Raw genomic sequence first — 12,962 nt, 5'->3', positions numbered from 1 at the left:
TTGTGCAAAGATAGTTGGTATTACCAAAGAATTTAAATTGATAAGAAAGTTATTGATCAACCACCAAACACTGATAAGCTTCGCAAAACTATTTACCGATATATTAATTTAGGACATCGTTGTTTATTCAAAAACAAGAAGACACAAAGAAGTCACAAAGTGATATCACAATTTATAGTGGTTAACCAGAGTACCCTAGTTCACATATTATCTTAATAAAATCCTTTAAGGCCACAATATCCGCTAGAAATCTAGTTTAAATAGACGGCAGGTAACAGAAGCTAATCAGTCTTCTAGTTTACGGTCGTCAACTTATTTGTAAGTAAATTATTTATTGATTTTTTTAAGCTTATTTACTGACATCTGCACATTGTATGACATCTAATTTATTCTATGGTTCTTTTAGCCTGGTTAATAATTCCTTACTTGGTTTTGGTGCTTATATAGTCAGGCCTTTCTTGCAAAATTCCCAAAATAGCCAATATCTGAGGTAATATTCATGGAGGTACATGAATCGCCTCCTCAGCTTTTCCTTGTCGGTCTATATCTTATTTAATTTCGATTTTCACTCTATTCCCTTCAAATAGCTACTTGCCAATTTCGTTTTTTTCAAACCTCCACTTCCTGAACGTTTATGCTACAAACAAATGAGAGCAAATGCAGTGAACGCTCATGAAGTGCGGCGGAAAGAGCCGATAATTTAATAAATTATTATTAAATTACAATTTTAACTTAGTTTAATAAAATCCTCACTTATCATAAAGTTTTGATTGTCGCGATAAAACTTGATTTAATAATGTAAGATGAAAATTGACCTGAGAGACTACGAAATAACCCAGATTTCATCATTTTCCTTCGCAAAAACCATGCAAACGATTGTTATCTACTCACTGCCAAAGATCAAAGTACTTCTATAGTAAATAACTTATTTGAAATCTCCTTTAGAACGTTTTGATTGCTTTGTAGTCCTATACTTGACCTAGAATAAACCAGGCAGTTTTATCTACCTTTTTATCTTTAATTTTTATTCTATCCTGAATTTTCTTGAAGAGTATAATACCTATCAATAAAATTTTTTTCCAAAAATTATGAACAAGTTCAAACTTTAAAAGAGAAGTCAATTTTTAATTATTGAAAATTATTTAAATTCAATGAGAAATGATTACAAAATAACAATCTCGAAAACTATTTTTAATTTGCGTTTTTGTATAAATAAATAAAATAAAAAAATAACAATTATAAAGGTCCCTTTTCTAATTCTATCCTATACGTTAAAGAAGATTTGGTAATTTTAATTTATTTAGGAAAAGAAGATAAAAATATCAAAGTTTTTCATTATTACGCTTTTTCGTGGTTTTTGACGATAAACCCTTTCACGCTAGTAATTCTGTGTGTTTTTTTCCTACAGGTCAAAGTCATATAAAAATTATTTTCTATTTCAACAGCTGATAATGTCTTCACCAGGCGTTAATGCGGCAAACCTTCTTCATCTTTATGACAGACCAACAGAACCTGTCTTTATGCCAAAAGGCACTAATAACGCTATATTTGAAGTGCCTGAAGATTATTTAGTAAGAAGAATATTCTTTAAAATTGTTCATGTTGTCAGTTAATTTATTTATTAATTCTGACTAAATTTATAAATGCATAACAGGTGGACAGATACAAGTCTCTTGGCGCTAGCGATTTGTTTAATCGTTTTGGAGGCGATGGAGAGAGGATTTCAGTAAAAAGGATTGATTTACCAGATCTGAGTATACCTTTGCAATTGGCTAGACGAGACAATTTCACTTTATTCTTGCCACAGCACAGAAGATGTGCATCTAGACTCATCGAAATTTTTATGGGTAAAGTACTGATTAATATGGCATTGGTATGATGAATAAGTTTAAGTTCTTTGTTGACAGTAAGATAGACAAACCAAACTATAACTAAGTCATACTTGCAAATACTGTACTTGAAACAAAAGTTATTGGTTTTACTAGGCTCGATTCCCAGTCTGGGCAAGTGCTAAGACTTACCATTGTAATACTATTTTGTCTGTTAGATTTTTTATTTTGTATTCTAGGGGCTTCAGGAATATCTTATTTCGAATAAGCGAGTATAGAACTAAATTTTTAAAAAAATTTCGCATGTATTACATTCTAATTACAGGTATGCGCAATCTGGAAGATTTCATATCAGCAACTGTTTACTGCCGTGACCGTCTGAATCCATATCTTTTCATTTATGCCTTATCTGTGGCCATTCTACACCGACCTGATACCAGAAACTTACAAATACCATCACTATGTGAAGTATTTCCAGAAAAATATATGGACGGTGCTGTTTTCTCGCAGGCCAGAGAGGAAGCCAATATTGTTCCTGATGGTCAAAGGGTATAATTTAAATTATTATATTTTAAGATAAACATTATTATTTCTTTGCCTTCACGATCTTACCTATGCTAATAGCTAACTACTCGTACATTCCATCAACTTTAAATGATCCGCAACCTATCCTGGGTTCATTAAACCCAGCCGTCGCTGTCCCTTATTCGAGGATCTTGTTTCAATAAAAACTTCTGTTCGAAGCCTTATTAGATGTTGCATTTATTAAGTGCATAACCTTCCTTTTGTGGAAGTTCAAGAGATCATACCTTTTCCTTAGCTTCTGGTCTTCCAAGAAGATTACTCTTGGTCTCAAACCATTTATATTCGTTAAGCTCCTTATCCCAGGCAAAATACTGTCTCATAACTGACATAACTTTGCTTCTGCAGATCAGTAAACCCACACATGTGATTCATCAATCAATGAAAGGGAATGGTGAAAATTAAAAATTCTTATAATTTCTTGAATTGCATTTGACCCAACTTTGTACCAACCTTACTACTTCTACGCTTAATGCTTAAGTAATACTTAATATTTGGCATTTACATTCGTAGTAGCCTAAGCCCCTAGTCAAGCATGCAAATTCCAGACGTTCCAAAATAAATGAAAATATTCGTAAGACGTGCCCTTCTTGCCAAATACTGAATAAAAAAAAAACCTCTCTATCCAACAGTAAGAAATGTTCACTTTTATTTCATGTATTTTAGAGACACTCTTGCCTTTAATTGTCTGGTTTCACAGCATATTACAGATAAATAAACCATGTAGTTTCTTACAATACGTGTTAGCTACATTAACCTAGAAATATTTAATAACATTAGTATCCATTTTTAAAGATTAGACACTTAAAAACGAAGATTGATTCAATTTTTGGCTACTTAAATTGAAATCTGCTTATTTATTCACTTTTGTTTTTATATGTGGAAGTGACACTTACGAAAGTCCTAACTAGTATTTGCTAGTACAAGTTATAGAGTATAGGGTGGGGCAAACTCCCCTCCTTATGAGGCACAGCGTCGAGGCTTTTAAAGTGCAAATCTGTACAAAATTTCGATTCGAATGACACTAGATTCATGAAAATCGGTTCACGTGTCGATAATTTGAAACGATTGCTATACTTTCCCTTAACAAGTGTAAGAGCTGATCGCCGCTTTAATGTTACGTAGGGGAGCCCTAACTCTATCATCCTACCAAATTTTATCAAAATCGGGCTAAGATTTACAGAGTAATTAGTAATAATAATTTTGGAGGGGGCTTTACATAAAGGGGGTTAACTCCTCCCCCATTCGATGTACAGCGTCGAGACCCCCAAAAGGCACATCTACATAAAATTCCAAATCGAATGACACCTCATTCATGAAAATCGGTTCGCGCGTTTAGGCGCTACGTTGTTTACAAAAAAGGTAACAAGAAGAACAACAAGAACAAGAACAACAACATTTTCTGAAAATGTTGTTTTTTCCAGTTTTTGCTAACTTTTTTCTAAAAATCTATCAGATCTATGTAATTAGGAAAAAATTACTGATATAAAGGAGGATTTGCCCTATATTATAAAGAAAATTTGGGAATTTTATCTTTTATAGAAAAAGAGAAAAAAAATGTCAAATTTGGGTGTTTTTCAACGTTACGCTTTTTCGTGCAGTTTTTGACGACCAACCCTTATACAACTGTCCTACCGGACAGTTTTAATGAAGTATCTGTTAAAATTTAGCAGCAATCCAATCTAAACTAGCATTTCATTTAATTATGATTTACTGAATTCTTCCGCAGATCTTACTACTTTCAATCAATCCAATAATCCGACACGATCCATTTATGTAAGTTGCAAATAATCCTAATTATCGATGTTATTGCTAATTGCTTTGCTTGTCCCCCAAGAGAATAAGTCAAGACACCGTGCATTTTATTTTGTTTTTTTCTTTCCTGTTAAATTTGGTTGTCTTCTAGTACCTTATAAGGTTCCTCTTAAAGGCACTGTCATTGCAGCAAAGGCTTTTTGGATCAATTGTTTGATGTTTTGTATCGTGCTCACTTCAAAATTATATGTAAATAGCAGTAGCCTGCCCATTTACTCTTTGCATTTCAGAATTACTTGTAATATTGGCCACTTTTATGCACATTTTTGTCCCTAGTCTATTACTTTTTACTTTAGCTTTTTTCAGGCTTTACCCATTGGTTGCCTTAGCAACAACCCCAAAGTATTTCCAGCAAAAGGAAGAACTAGGGAAGTTTCTGATTTACTGTTATCTTCAATGATATCAGTAGCACCATCCTTAATATGAGAGGCAGACCGGTTGAAAGCCATTTTTGTGAAGGCAGGCTCTCTATTTTTAATTTTTTGGCCCGTTCCAGTTATTTTATTATTTTGGTACCAAAAAATATGGAAAAAGAAAACTAGACTATTTATTTGTTACTCTAATACTCCAGCAATTACATGTTCCTAAATAAATAATAGTGGAAACAAAACAAGATAATGATGAAATAGTAATAAAAAATAATTCAAACTTACAGACACCAATAGAAATTCCTCGAGATTATACTGCGTCAGATCTTGATATTGAACATAGAGTAGCATATTTCCGAGAAGATTTAGGCATAAATCTACACCATTGGCACTGGCATTTGGTGTATCCTTTCGATGGACCAGAAAATATTGTCAGAAAGGATAGAAGAGGTGAACTGTTTTATTATATGCATCAACAGATCATGGCAAGGTAAAAACAAAATCTAATTATAGATTTCTTAAAAATAATAGAATATATTATCATTTATTATTAATTGAATCTAAAATTTAATCAAATTCTCAAGGTATAACTTTGAAAGACTCTGCAACAGTTTGGCTCGTACAAAAAGATTTTTAAATTGGCATGAACCTATTGAAGAAGCATATTTTCCAAAATTGGACAATTTGGTTGCAAGCAGAATTTGGCCACCTAGATTTGCCAACACCAAACTTAGTGTAAGATTAATGTATATTCTGTTCATATTTTTTTATATTATCAAGTATTAAAAAAGTGAAAATTAACTTATTTTTGTGAAATTTTCTTATTAAATAGGATATTAATCGCGAAATGGATCAGATAAGATATGATATACAAGATTTACAACGTTGGAGGGACAGATTATATGCAGCAATTCATAGTGGAATCATCATGAATGTAAGAGATATTTTATTGATTTATTAAAAATGTTTCTTTAATCGCCTAAAATTTAAGTTAGTTAATTTTATAATAGGACCAAGGACAATCTGTTGAACTATCAGAAACTCGTGGAATTGATATTCTAGGCAATATGGTAGAAGCGAGTATTATTTCACCAAATAGAAATCTTTATGGAGATATACATAATCTTGGTCATTTTGCCATTTCACTTTGTCATGATCCTGATGGAAGAAATTTGGTAAGTAATAATTTATTTAATTATTAATGATGAGTAATTAATATTTTTATTAATAACTGTTTACTGATTGGTATAGAAAGCATGTTTCTACAACAACCTTTAGGAAGGGTTTACATTTGTTATAATGTTTTTGGCCAAATGATTTGTGGCACCCTTTTAATGGATAACTTTATTACGAGGGTCGTTTGAAAAGTCCGTGCAAAAATAAAAACTACTTAATTTTTTGGGGTAAACCTTTTTTATTTTTTAACATAGTCTCCTTTTAGGCTTATACACTTCGTCCAACGCTGCTCTAGTTTGTTGATCCCTTCCGAATAATAGGATTTGTCCAAGTCTGAAAAATAGCCATTCGTTTCTGCAATCACCTCCTCGTTTGAATAAAATCTTTTTCCCGCCAGCCATTTCTTCATATTGGGGAACAAATAGTAGTCCGAGGGAGCCAAGTCTGGAGAATAGGGGGGGATGTGAAACGAGTTGGAACCCTATTTCCATTAATTTTGCGACCACAACTGCTGAGGTGTGAGCTGGTGCGTTGTCGTGATGGAAAAGGACTTTTTTTGTGGGCCAATCGTGGGCGTTTACCTTGCAGCTCGGTTTTCAAACGGTCCAATAACGATGAATAATATGCACCTGTAATAGTTTTACCCTTTTCCAGATAGTCGATGAGGATTATTCCTTGCGAATCCCAAAAGACAGTCGCCATAACCTTTTCGGCCGAAGGAACGGTCTTCGCCTTTTTTGGCGCAGATTCCCCCTTGGTAACCCATTGTTTAGATTGTTCTTTGGTCTCAGGAGTGTAGTGATGTATCCATGTTTCATCCACAGTGACGAAACGACGCTTAAAGTACTGCGGATTCTTCTGGAACAGCTGCAAACCGTCCTTGCAACACTTCACACGATTTCGTTTTTGGTCAAGCGTGAGCAATCGCGGCACCCATCTTGCGGATAGCTTTGTCATGTCCAAATGTTGATGCAAAATATTATGTACCCGTTCATTCGAGATGCCCACAGCACTAGCAATCTCACGCACCTTCACTCTTCTGTCATCCATCACCATATCATGGATTTTATCAATGATTTCTGGAGTAGTAACCTCAACAGGGCGTCCAGAACGTTCAGCGTCACTTGTGCCCATATGGCCACTCCGAAAATTTTGAAACCACTTTATAAACTGTTCTAATCGAAGGTGCAGAGTCACCATAATGTTTATCAAGCTTCTCTTTAGTCTCCTGAGGCGTTTTGCCTTTCATAAAGTAGTGTTTAATCAACACACGAAATTCTTTTTCATCCATTTTTTGAAAATCACTCGACTTCCTCGATTCAAACGAATGCCAAACACAAAGAAATAGACCGATCTGGCTGAAACTTGGTGTGTGTTCTTCCAAGAGATGCTACTAACTAAACATAACCTCGATACGCGCCAGTGGTGCTATCTCTCTGACTTTGCACGGACTTTTCAAACGACCCTCGTACTTTATATATGCGTACAATTCCAGAAATGTTTCTTCCTAAATATTTAAAAAAAAACAAATTATATTTGAATCGATGCAGAATCTCTAAATAATTATCATTGCTGTTACAAATTAAATAAAACTTTTTCTCAATATAAATAGAAGCATTTAAGGCTTTAGGGCTAAACTTTTATTTTATTTAAAACTTTTATTTCATGGTACCAATCCTTCTGAAAAATTTAGAAGCTTTTAAACAACTTTACGGAAAAATAAGATAAGTTCTGTTTTTCTTCTTTTTTTAAAAACTTTAGTAAATAATTTCTTAGAAGGGTTATTTTTTTTTTTGAAAATTTTCCTTTTTAAATGAAAGAGAAGGAAATAACTAAGGGAGTGCTACGAATTAAGGTTGTGGTATTATAAACAGTGTACTGAAAATATCTAAACAAGTATGAAAAATCTAATTTAATTAAGTGTGAGTTTTGCAAAATTATTTGCTAATAAAAGTTTCAGACTGTGTTTATGAGGAAAATAGTCGAAAAAGAAAAAATAGAGTAAGGTATCATGAAAAAGATCTCTAAAATAATTGTGAAGAATTTTTTTAATTTAATTGAAATTCTTTTTCTTTTTTGTTTTTTACATTTCTACACAAAGACTTAAACCAAATTATCAATTACTTAATATTAAACAACCTTGTCAAATATAACAAAAATAATTATTAAATTCTAATTAATTAAAACCAGGAAAGTTTCGGAGTTATGGGTGACCCTACAACAGCTATGAGAGACCCAATTTTCTATAGATGGCACGCTTTTGTTGATGATTTATTTCAAGAACACAAGAATACTTTACCAAGATACACAACCCAGCAGGTAAAAAAAAATAACAATATTAGAATATGTTTGCATAAATTATATTTTCTTAGTGAGAAAATATTTTGATAATCTTTATTTATTTATTTCAAGCTTGATTATCCGGGTGTTCGTATTACTTCTGTGGAAGTGACTACACAAGGACAACCGAAGAATCGTCTGTCAACATTTTGGCAACAAAGTGATGTTGATTTTTCTCGTGGCCTTGATTTCTCACCAAGGGGTTCTGTACTAGCTAGATTTACACATCTTCAGCATGCTCCATTTGCTTACAAGATTCAAGTAAACTATACTAAAATGATGTATAAAAAACATTTCATTATTATCATTTGACATTAATTTAGTAATCCTCCTTGTTTATGTTGATTAGGTGGAAAATACTGGAGGTAACAAAATGGGTACGGTGAGAATCTTTATAGCTCCTAAATTCGATGAACGTGGCTCGCCTTGGCTTCTCCGTGATCAGAAACATCTTTTCGTTGAATTGGATAAATTTGTTGTGAACTGTAAGTGGATTTATTATTATTATTATTTTGTTTATATAAATAGCGGTTATTGAATCAATGAAACAATACACTTTGTCCAAATCAGATTTACTATAAAAAAAGAAAGAATTATTGGTTACAAATAAAGGATGTTAGTAATGTTTAAACTATGTACAATAAACGTGCCTTAAATAAAATATATTTATAAGAGTGAAAGAAGAATTCTGTAAATTCACAGAATCTGGAGTTACACCTAAATACTAAAGAGATGCGAATCTTCTGTATTCATTAAATTCTGTGCTTCTAGTAAAAGGAAGGAACAATACCATTGACAGACTTTCAACCCAATCATCCGTTACTATTCCATTTGAACGGACTTTCCGCAGCTTGGAAAATCGACCAGCTGATAATACACCTGGGTCGGAACCGTTTAATTTCTGCGGCTGTGGTTGGCCAGATCATATGCTGATTGCCAAAGGAACACCTGATGGATTCCCTTGTACTTTGTTCGTCATGATCTCCAATTTTGATGATGACAAGGTAATGTAAATCTGTGGGAATGATGAATAATATTTAATATTTAAGATAACAATTTCTGAACCACAAAATGAACGCCAACTTCAAACAGTTTTAGGTTCTTGGGTATTCTTCACTTCACTGAGCAACTGGATCATCATACTGACAATACAACTAAATGGTAGAAAAACGATATTGTTAATCTGCTATCTTTTGAGAACGGTTTCTGTACAAAATTGTTTTGTTACTTCACATAAAAGTTCTTTAGCTTGAATCTGAGTACAAGCTTTCTGCAGCAGTTTGTTTTAATTTGACCAATTCTTTTGTGAATAGAACTGTTTCCAAGACGAAGTAATGTTCTTGTCAAAACTGATGGCTATTCACGGTGAAGGCCAATCACTCGGTCTTCTTCCAACATACCGTGAATATTTTGCTTTACTTCGATGAAGCTAGTTTTAGTTATTACTTTTTTCCGGCTGTTATAGGTCTTCTAGTGTAGTATTTTTTTATTTATGAGATTGATTTTGATTAATTTATGAGGAAAATAATTAAATGATTTGTTATTTGTACAAAAAAAAAAAGATTTTTATTTGTATATATAGTAAAATAGTGTTGTTTATCTTAAATATGAAATATATTAAACAGGTTGATCAACCTGGCGGAGCCGGACAACCAGGATGTACTGATGCAGCATCCTATTGCGGACTGAGGGATAGTTTGTTTCCAGACAGACGTTCCATGGGCTTTCCCTTTGACAGGCAACCAAGAAGTGGAGTTGATACATTGCAACAGTTTCTTACACCAAATATGTTTGTAAAAGATGTTGCAATACAATTTTCCAACAGAACTGTTAGACCGCAACAATCTGGTACGGGAACATCATCACAAGGAAATAGACCATCTGCTGGAAATCGCCCTGGCAGTGGACAAAGCAATAGACCTGGTGGAAGAAATTAATTTTAATATCTTTTACGATTTTTGGCTAATTGGAACGGATAATTAATCAAGAATGACCATTTATAACTTAGAAAATTATAATAAAAGCAATTGAATTAAAATGACATATTTGATTTTACCTTAACCTTCACCTACAACATTGAATAACGGTCAAATCATTCATTACCAAAATATGTCATCACATATTTTATAAAAAATAATTTAGAGTGGTTTTAACATTAAAAACAAGAAAGAGAGATAGATATCCATTCCAGAAATATAAATTGCCTCAAACTTATCAAAAGTAATTAAACAGAACGAATTCTGTTGGATGTTTGCCAACCAAGATATTATATACCGCTGTTGTTTAATTTAACTGTACAACATCAACTAGTCCAATGGAAAAAGAAAAACAAGATTTTCAGCAGTCATGCCTAATTGTTTACATTTCTGTATAAAAAAAAAAAAAAAGTAAAAGAAAAAACAAAGATAGAATTTGCTCTCAGACTGAGCTGAGAGCTAATTGAAGAAAATTAAAGCGGTTTTTATAATTTTTAAGAATTGAATAATGTAACAATTTAAATAATTTTTTCCACATTAGTTTATGAGTTTGTTAGGTAAAACTTCTAAAAAAATAAAATCAATTCCTTGATAGTCGGTTTAAAGAATGAGGTATATCATTTCTAAAAATTCCTTTCAACAAACCATAAAACAGTTAGATCCCCTTTATTAGAATTACAAATAAAGGTCTAAAATAAAGAGACGGACAAAGGAGATTTCTTGAATTACATTAATAATAAGCCACTAACAAGATAATAACTAATTAACTAACTATTAACTAATAAGATAATAATGAATAAATGAATGAAGATAATAATTAATTTCTTAATTTAAAACTTTCGCTATAAAATAGGTACGCATCCTTTATTTTCTCTTTAGATGTATTAATAGAAAAACTTAATAATGAAATAAATTTATCATAGTCTGACCTCACAGCCAAAAATAGAGATGTGACATTGAAGTTCACTTTAATCACGACTTTGGGATAGATTTTATACCGTCTCAGTTGGTCAACTATTCTGCGGGCCACCACGAAGAGGTAGAGACCGGGATTCTGCAATTAACAAAATACTAATTGACTGAAAACCTTCATAAAGGGAGTCAAACTAGTTTTATTGCTCTTAAAAGTATTATAAAATTGATACTATTCTTGATAATAAAAATGTTGGGGTAGACAAATAAGAAAAACTGTTCTCCAATTTCTCAAGAAATCGTTTTAAAATAAAAGAAAGAGGTTCTGCAATAACTAAACAGTTTATTAAATGTAAATGAACAGTTTGAGCCCGTTACGAAAACAAAAAAGAAGTGATAATCTAAAAATCTTTTCTGTAAAGTTGCATTTCTAATTAACCTATTTTTTTTTCTTTATTTACCAGCATTTAATTCTTATTAAAAATAGTTTGGTATAACAAGACAGTGTACATATTTACTTGAAAAAATTCAGAGCCAAGACATACTCGTAGTCAACGCGTTTCAGCTGAAATATTGAAAGAGGTCACATCGCAATATTTATTAAAACAGTAAGTGACAAAACTAAAATCTTATGCCCCTATTCGAACACAATAGATATAATATCAATTAAGCTTTAAATTTCAGGCGTAGCAGAAATTTCTGTTAAAGTAAATGAATTTTCTGGCAACTCACCTGAATCCTAAAAGATTGGATAGATTACTTCTTCATGGATAAAGCCTAGCCATGAACTCTAAAAGAAATCATTTCCATCTGTCTCTCTCAACAGCCTCGAGCACTATCACTGTGTGATTCACAGATTCTTTTAATCCAGTTATCAGTCAAGGTCTGCTTCTTTTATTTTTCTTCTTCTTGTTTCAACTGGATTAAAATTCCCAATATTACTAGAAACCTAAATATCTTTCATTATCAGCATTAAGCAGCTAATTGGGGAATCACTGATTCAGTGGTTCTCGATTATGGATTTTTCACCAAACGTCATTTACTTTTACAGCTACGTAACTTCTTCATGTGATTTTCCTTTCAAATATGCAATTTTTCCACCTGTCCTTTTTTTTCGGTATTATTCTACATTCAGAACCCTGAATAGAATCGGTCAAAGCAGGAATTCATTTAATGTCACTTTCTTACCTTTGCTGATTTCCTTAGATTTAAAATCAAGTCCTAATAACTTCCATTAGCTGTTATTATCCTTTTTCATTATCTCTTCAGAGAAGTTATTTATATCAGCATCTTAAAGGATCAGAGATATGTGAATTCCTGTACTTTTCAAATTTTTAGTTACTAATTAGGGGAAATAAAAGATAACGGTATCAACACCAACCTACTTCATACTTCTTCATAGATTTAGTGACTTAAAAGGTGTTGTGATTAAATATTTTTGGCAACTTGAGTTTACTTTCACGGATCACCCAAACCTCAACATATCACACATCACTGCCGTTTAGTTCATACCCTGAGTGTGTTCTGCAGGAATATTAGACAGGTCAGGCAATAAGAGAAGTGGAATCAAATTCTAAAGAAATCCACAACTTTCTTTTATGTGTCATAAGAACTTCGTTGCTTAGAAAGTTCTTAGTTAGATCACGTTAGAGTTTGAGAGGTTTTTTCCCTAAATTATTATTGATGGAACACCAACTTTACTTGTTTCGTTCAACCATGATATTTAGGTAATTATGTATAAATTTGTTCTTTATTTGCAATTTAATAAAAAAGAAATAAAAGCAAAGCCACCCAAGAAAAGGTATTTCTTAAAACCAGTAACGCCATGGCCATAGCATCAAAATAGGTAACAACGTTGAGGAGTCAGTCCAAGCGCCGCATGTGAACCATCATATATAGTAAATAAATATTACCAATAGTAATATTACTAAATACCAATAGTAATATTTATTATATAATACACA

At 32.3% G+C, this 12,962-nt stretch overlaps 1 protein-coding gene across 2 annotated transcripts; it reads left to right on the top strand.

Annotated features, from left to right (window-relative positions):
* Window positions 1-249: 249 nt before the first annotated feature.
* Window positions 250-10,148, top strand: LOC141453973 (phenoloxidase 1-like). 2 transcript variants are annotated; one of them, XM_074127664.1, is made up of 13 exons: window positions 250-318; window positions 1,409-1,571; window positions 1,655-1,847; window positions 2,155-2,378; window positions 4,882-5,084; window positions 5,179-5,329; window positions 5,427-5,528; window positions 5,605-5,769; window positions 7,961-8,089; window positions 8,183-8,371; window positions 8,460-8,595; window positions 8,882-9,114; window positions 9,736-10,148. In XM_074127664.1, the coding sequence occupies exons 2-13, from the start codon at window positions 1,452-1,454 to the stop codon at window positions 10,045-10,047; spliced, it is 2,157 nt and encodes a 718-aa protein (XP_073983765.1). In that variant the 5' UTR covers window positions 250-318; window positions 1,409-1,451; the 3' UTR covers window positions 10,048-10,148. The 2 variants fall into 2 exon arrangements, with proteins under 2 accessions (XP_073983765.1, XP_073983766.1); XM_074127665.1 differs by having other exon boundaries at window positions 296-318; window positions 1,446-1,571.
* Window positions 10,149-12,962: the final 2,814 nt, after the last annotated feature.

The sequence above is a fragment of the Rhodnius prolixus genome, unplaced genomic scaffold (assembly GCF_049639745.1).
Source record: "Rhodnius prolixus isolate KJV_2025 unplaced genomic scaffold, Rpr scaffold_9, whole genome shotgun sequence".
NCBI lineage: Eukaryota > Metazoa > Arthropoda > Insecta > Hemiptera > Reduviidae > Rhodnius > Rhodnius prolixus.
The sequence above is the reverse complement of the archived record's forward strand: the minus strand, read 5'-3'. Positions and strand labels throughout refer to the sequence as shown.

What these genes read in the sequence shown, in the direction of transcription:
- LOC141453973 (XM_074127664.1), top strand. Translation starts at nt 1,452, where the DNA reads ATGTCTTCACCAGGCGTTAATGCGGCAAACCTTCTTCATCTTTATGAC. An exon ending in TTGTTCCTGATGGTCAAAGG is followed by an intron (nt 2,379 to 4,881) that starts GTATAATTTAAA and finishes TCAAACTTACAG; the next exon opens with ACACCAATAGAAATTCCTCG. An exon ending in CATTTGCTTACAAGATTCAA is followed by an intron (nt 8,372 to 8,459) that starts GTAAACTATACT and finishes TATGTTGATTAG; the next exon opens with GTGGAAAATACTGGAGGTAA.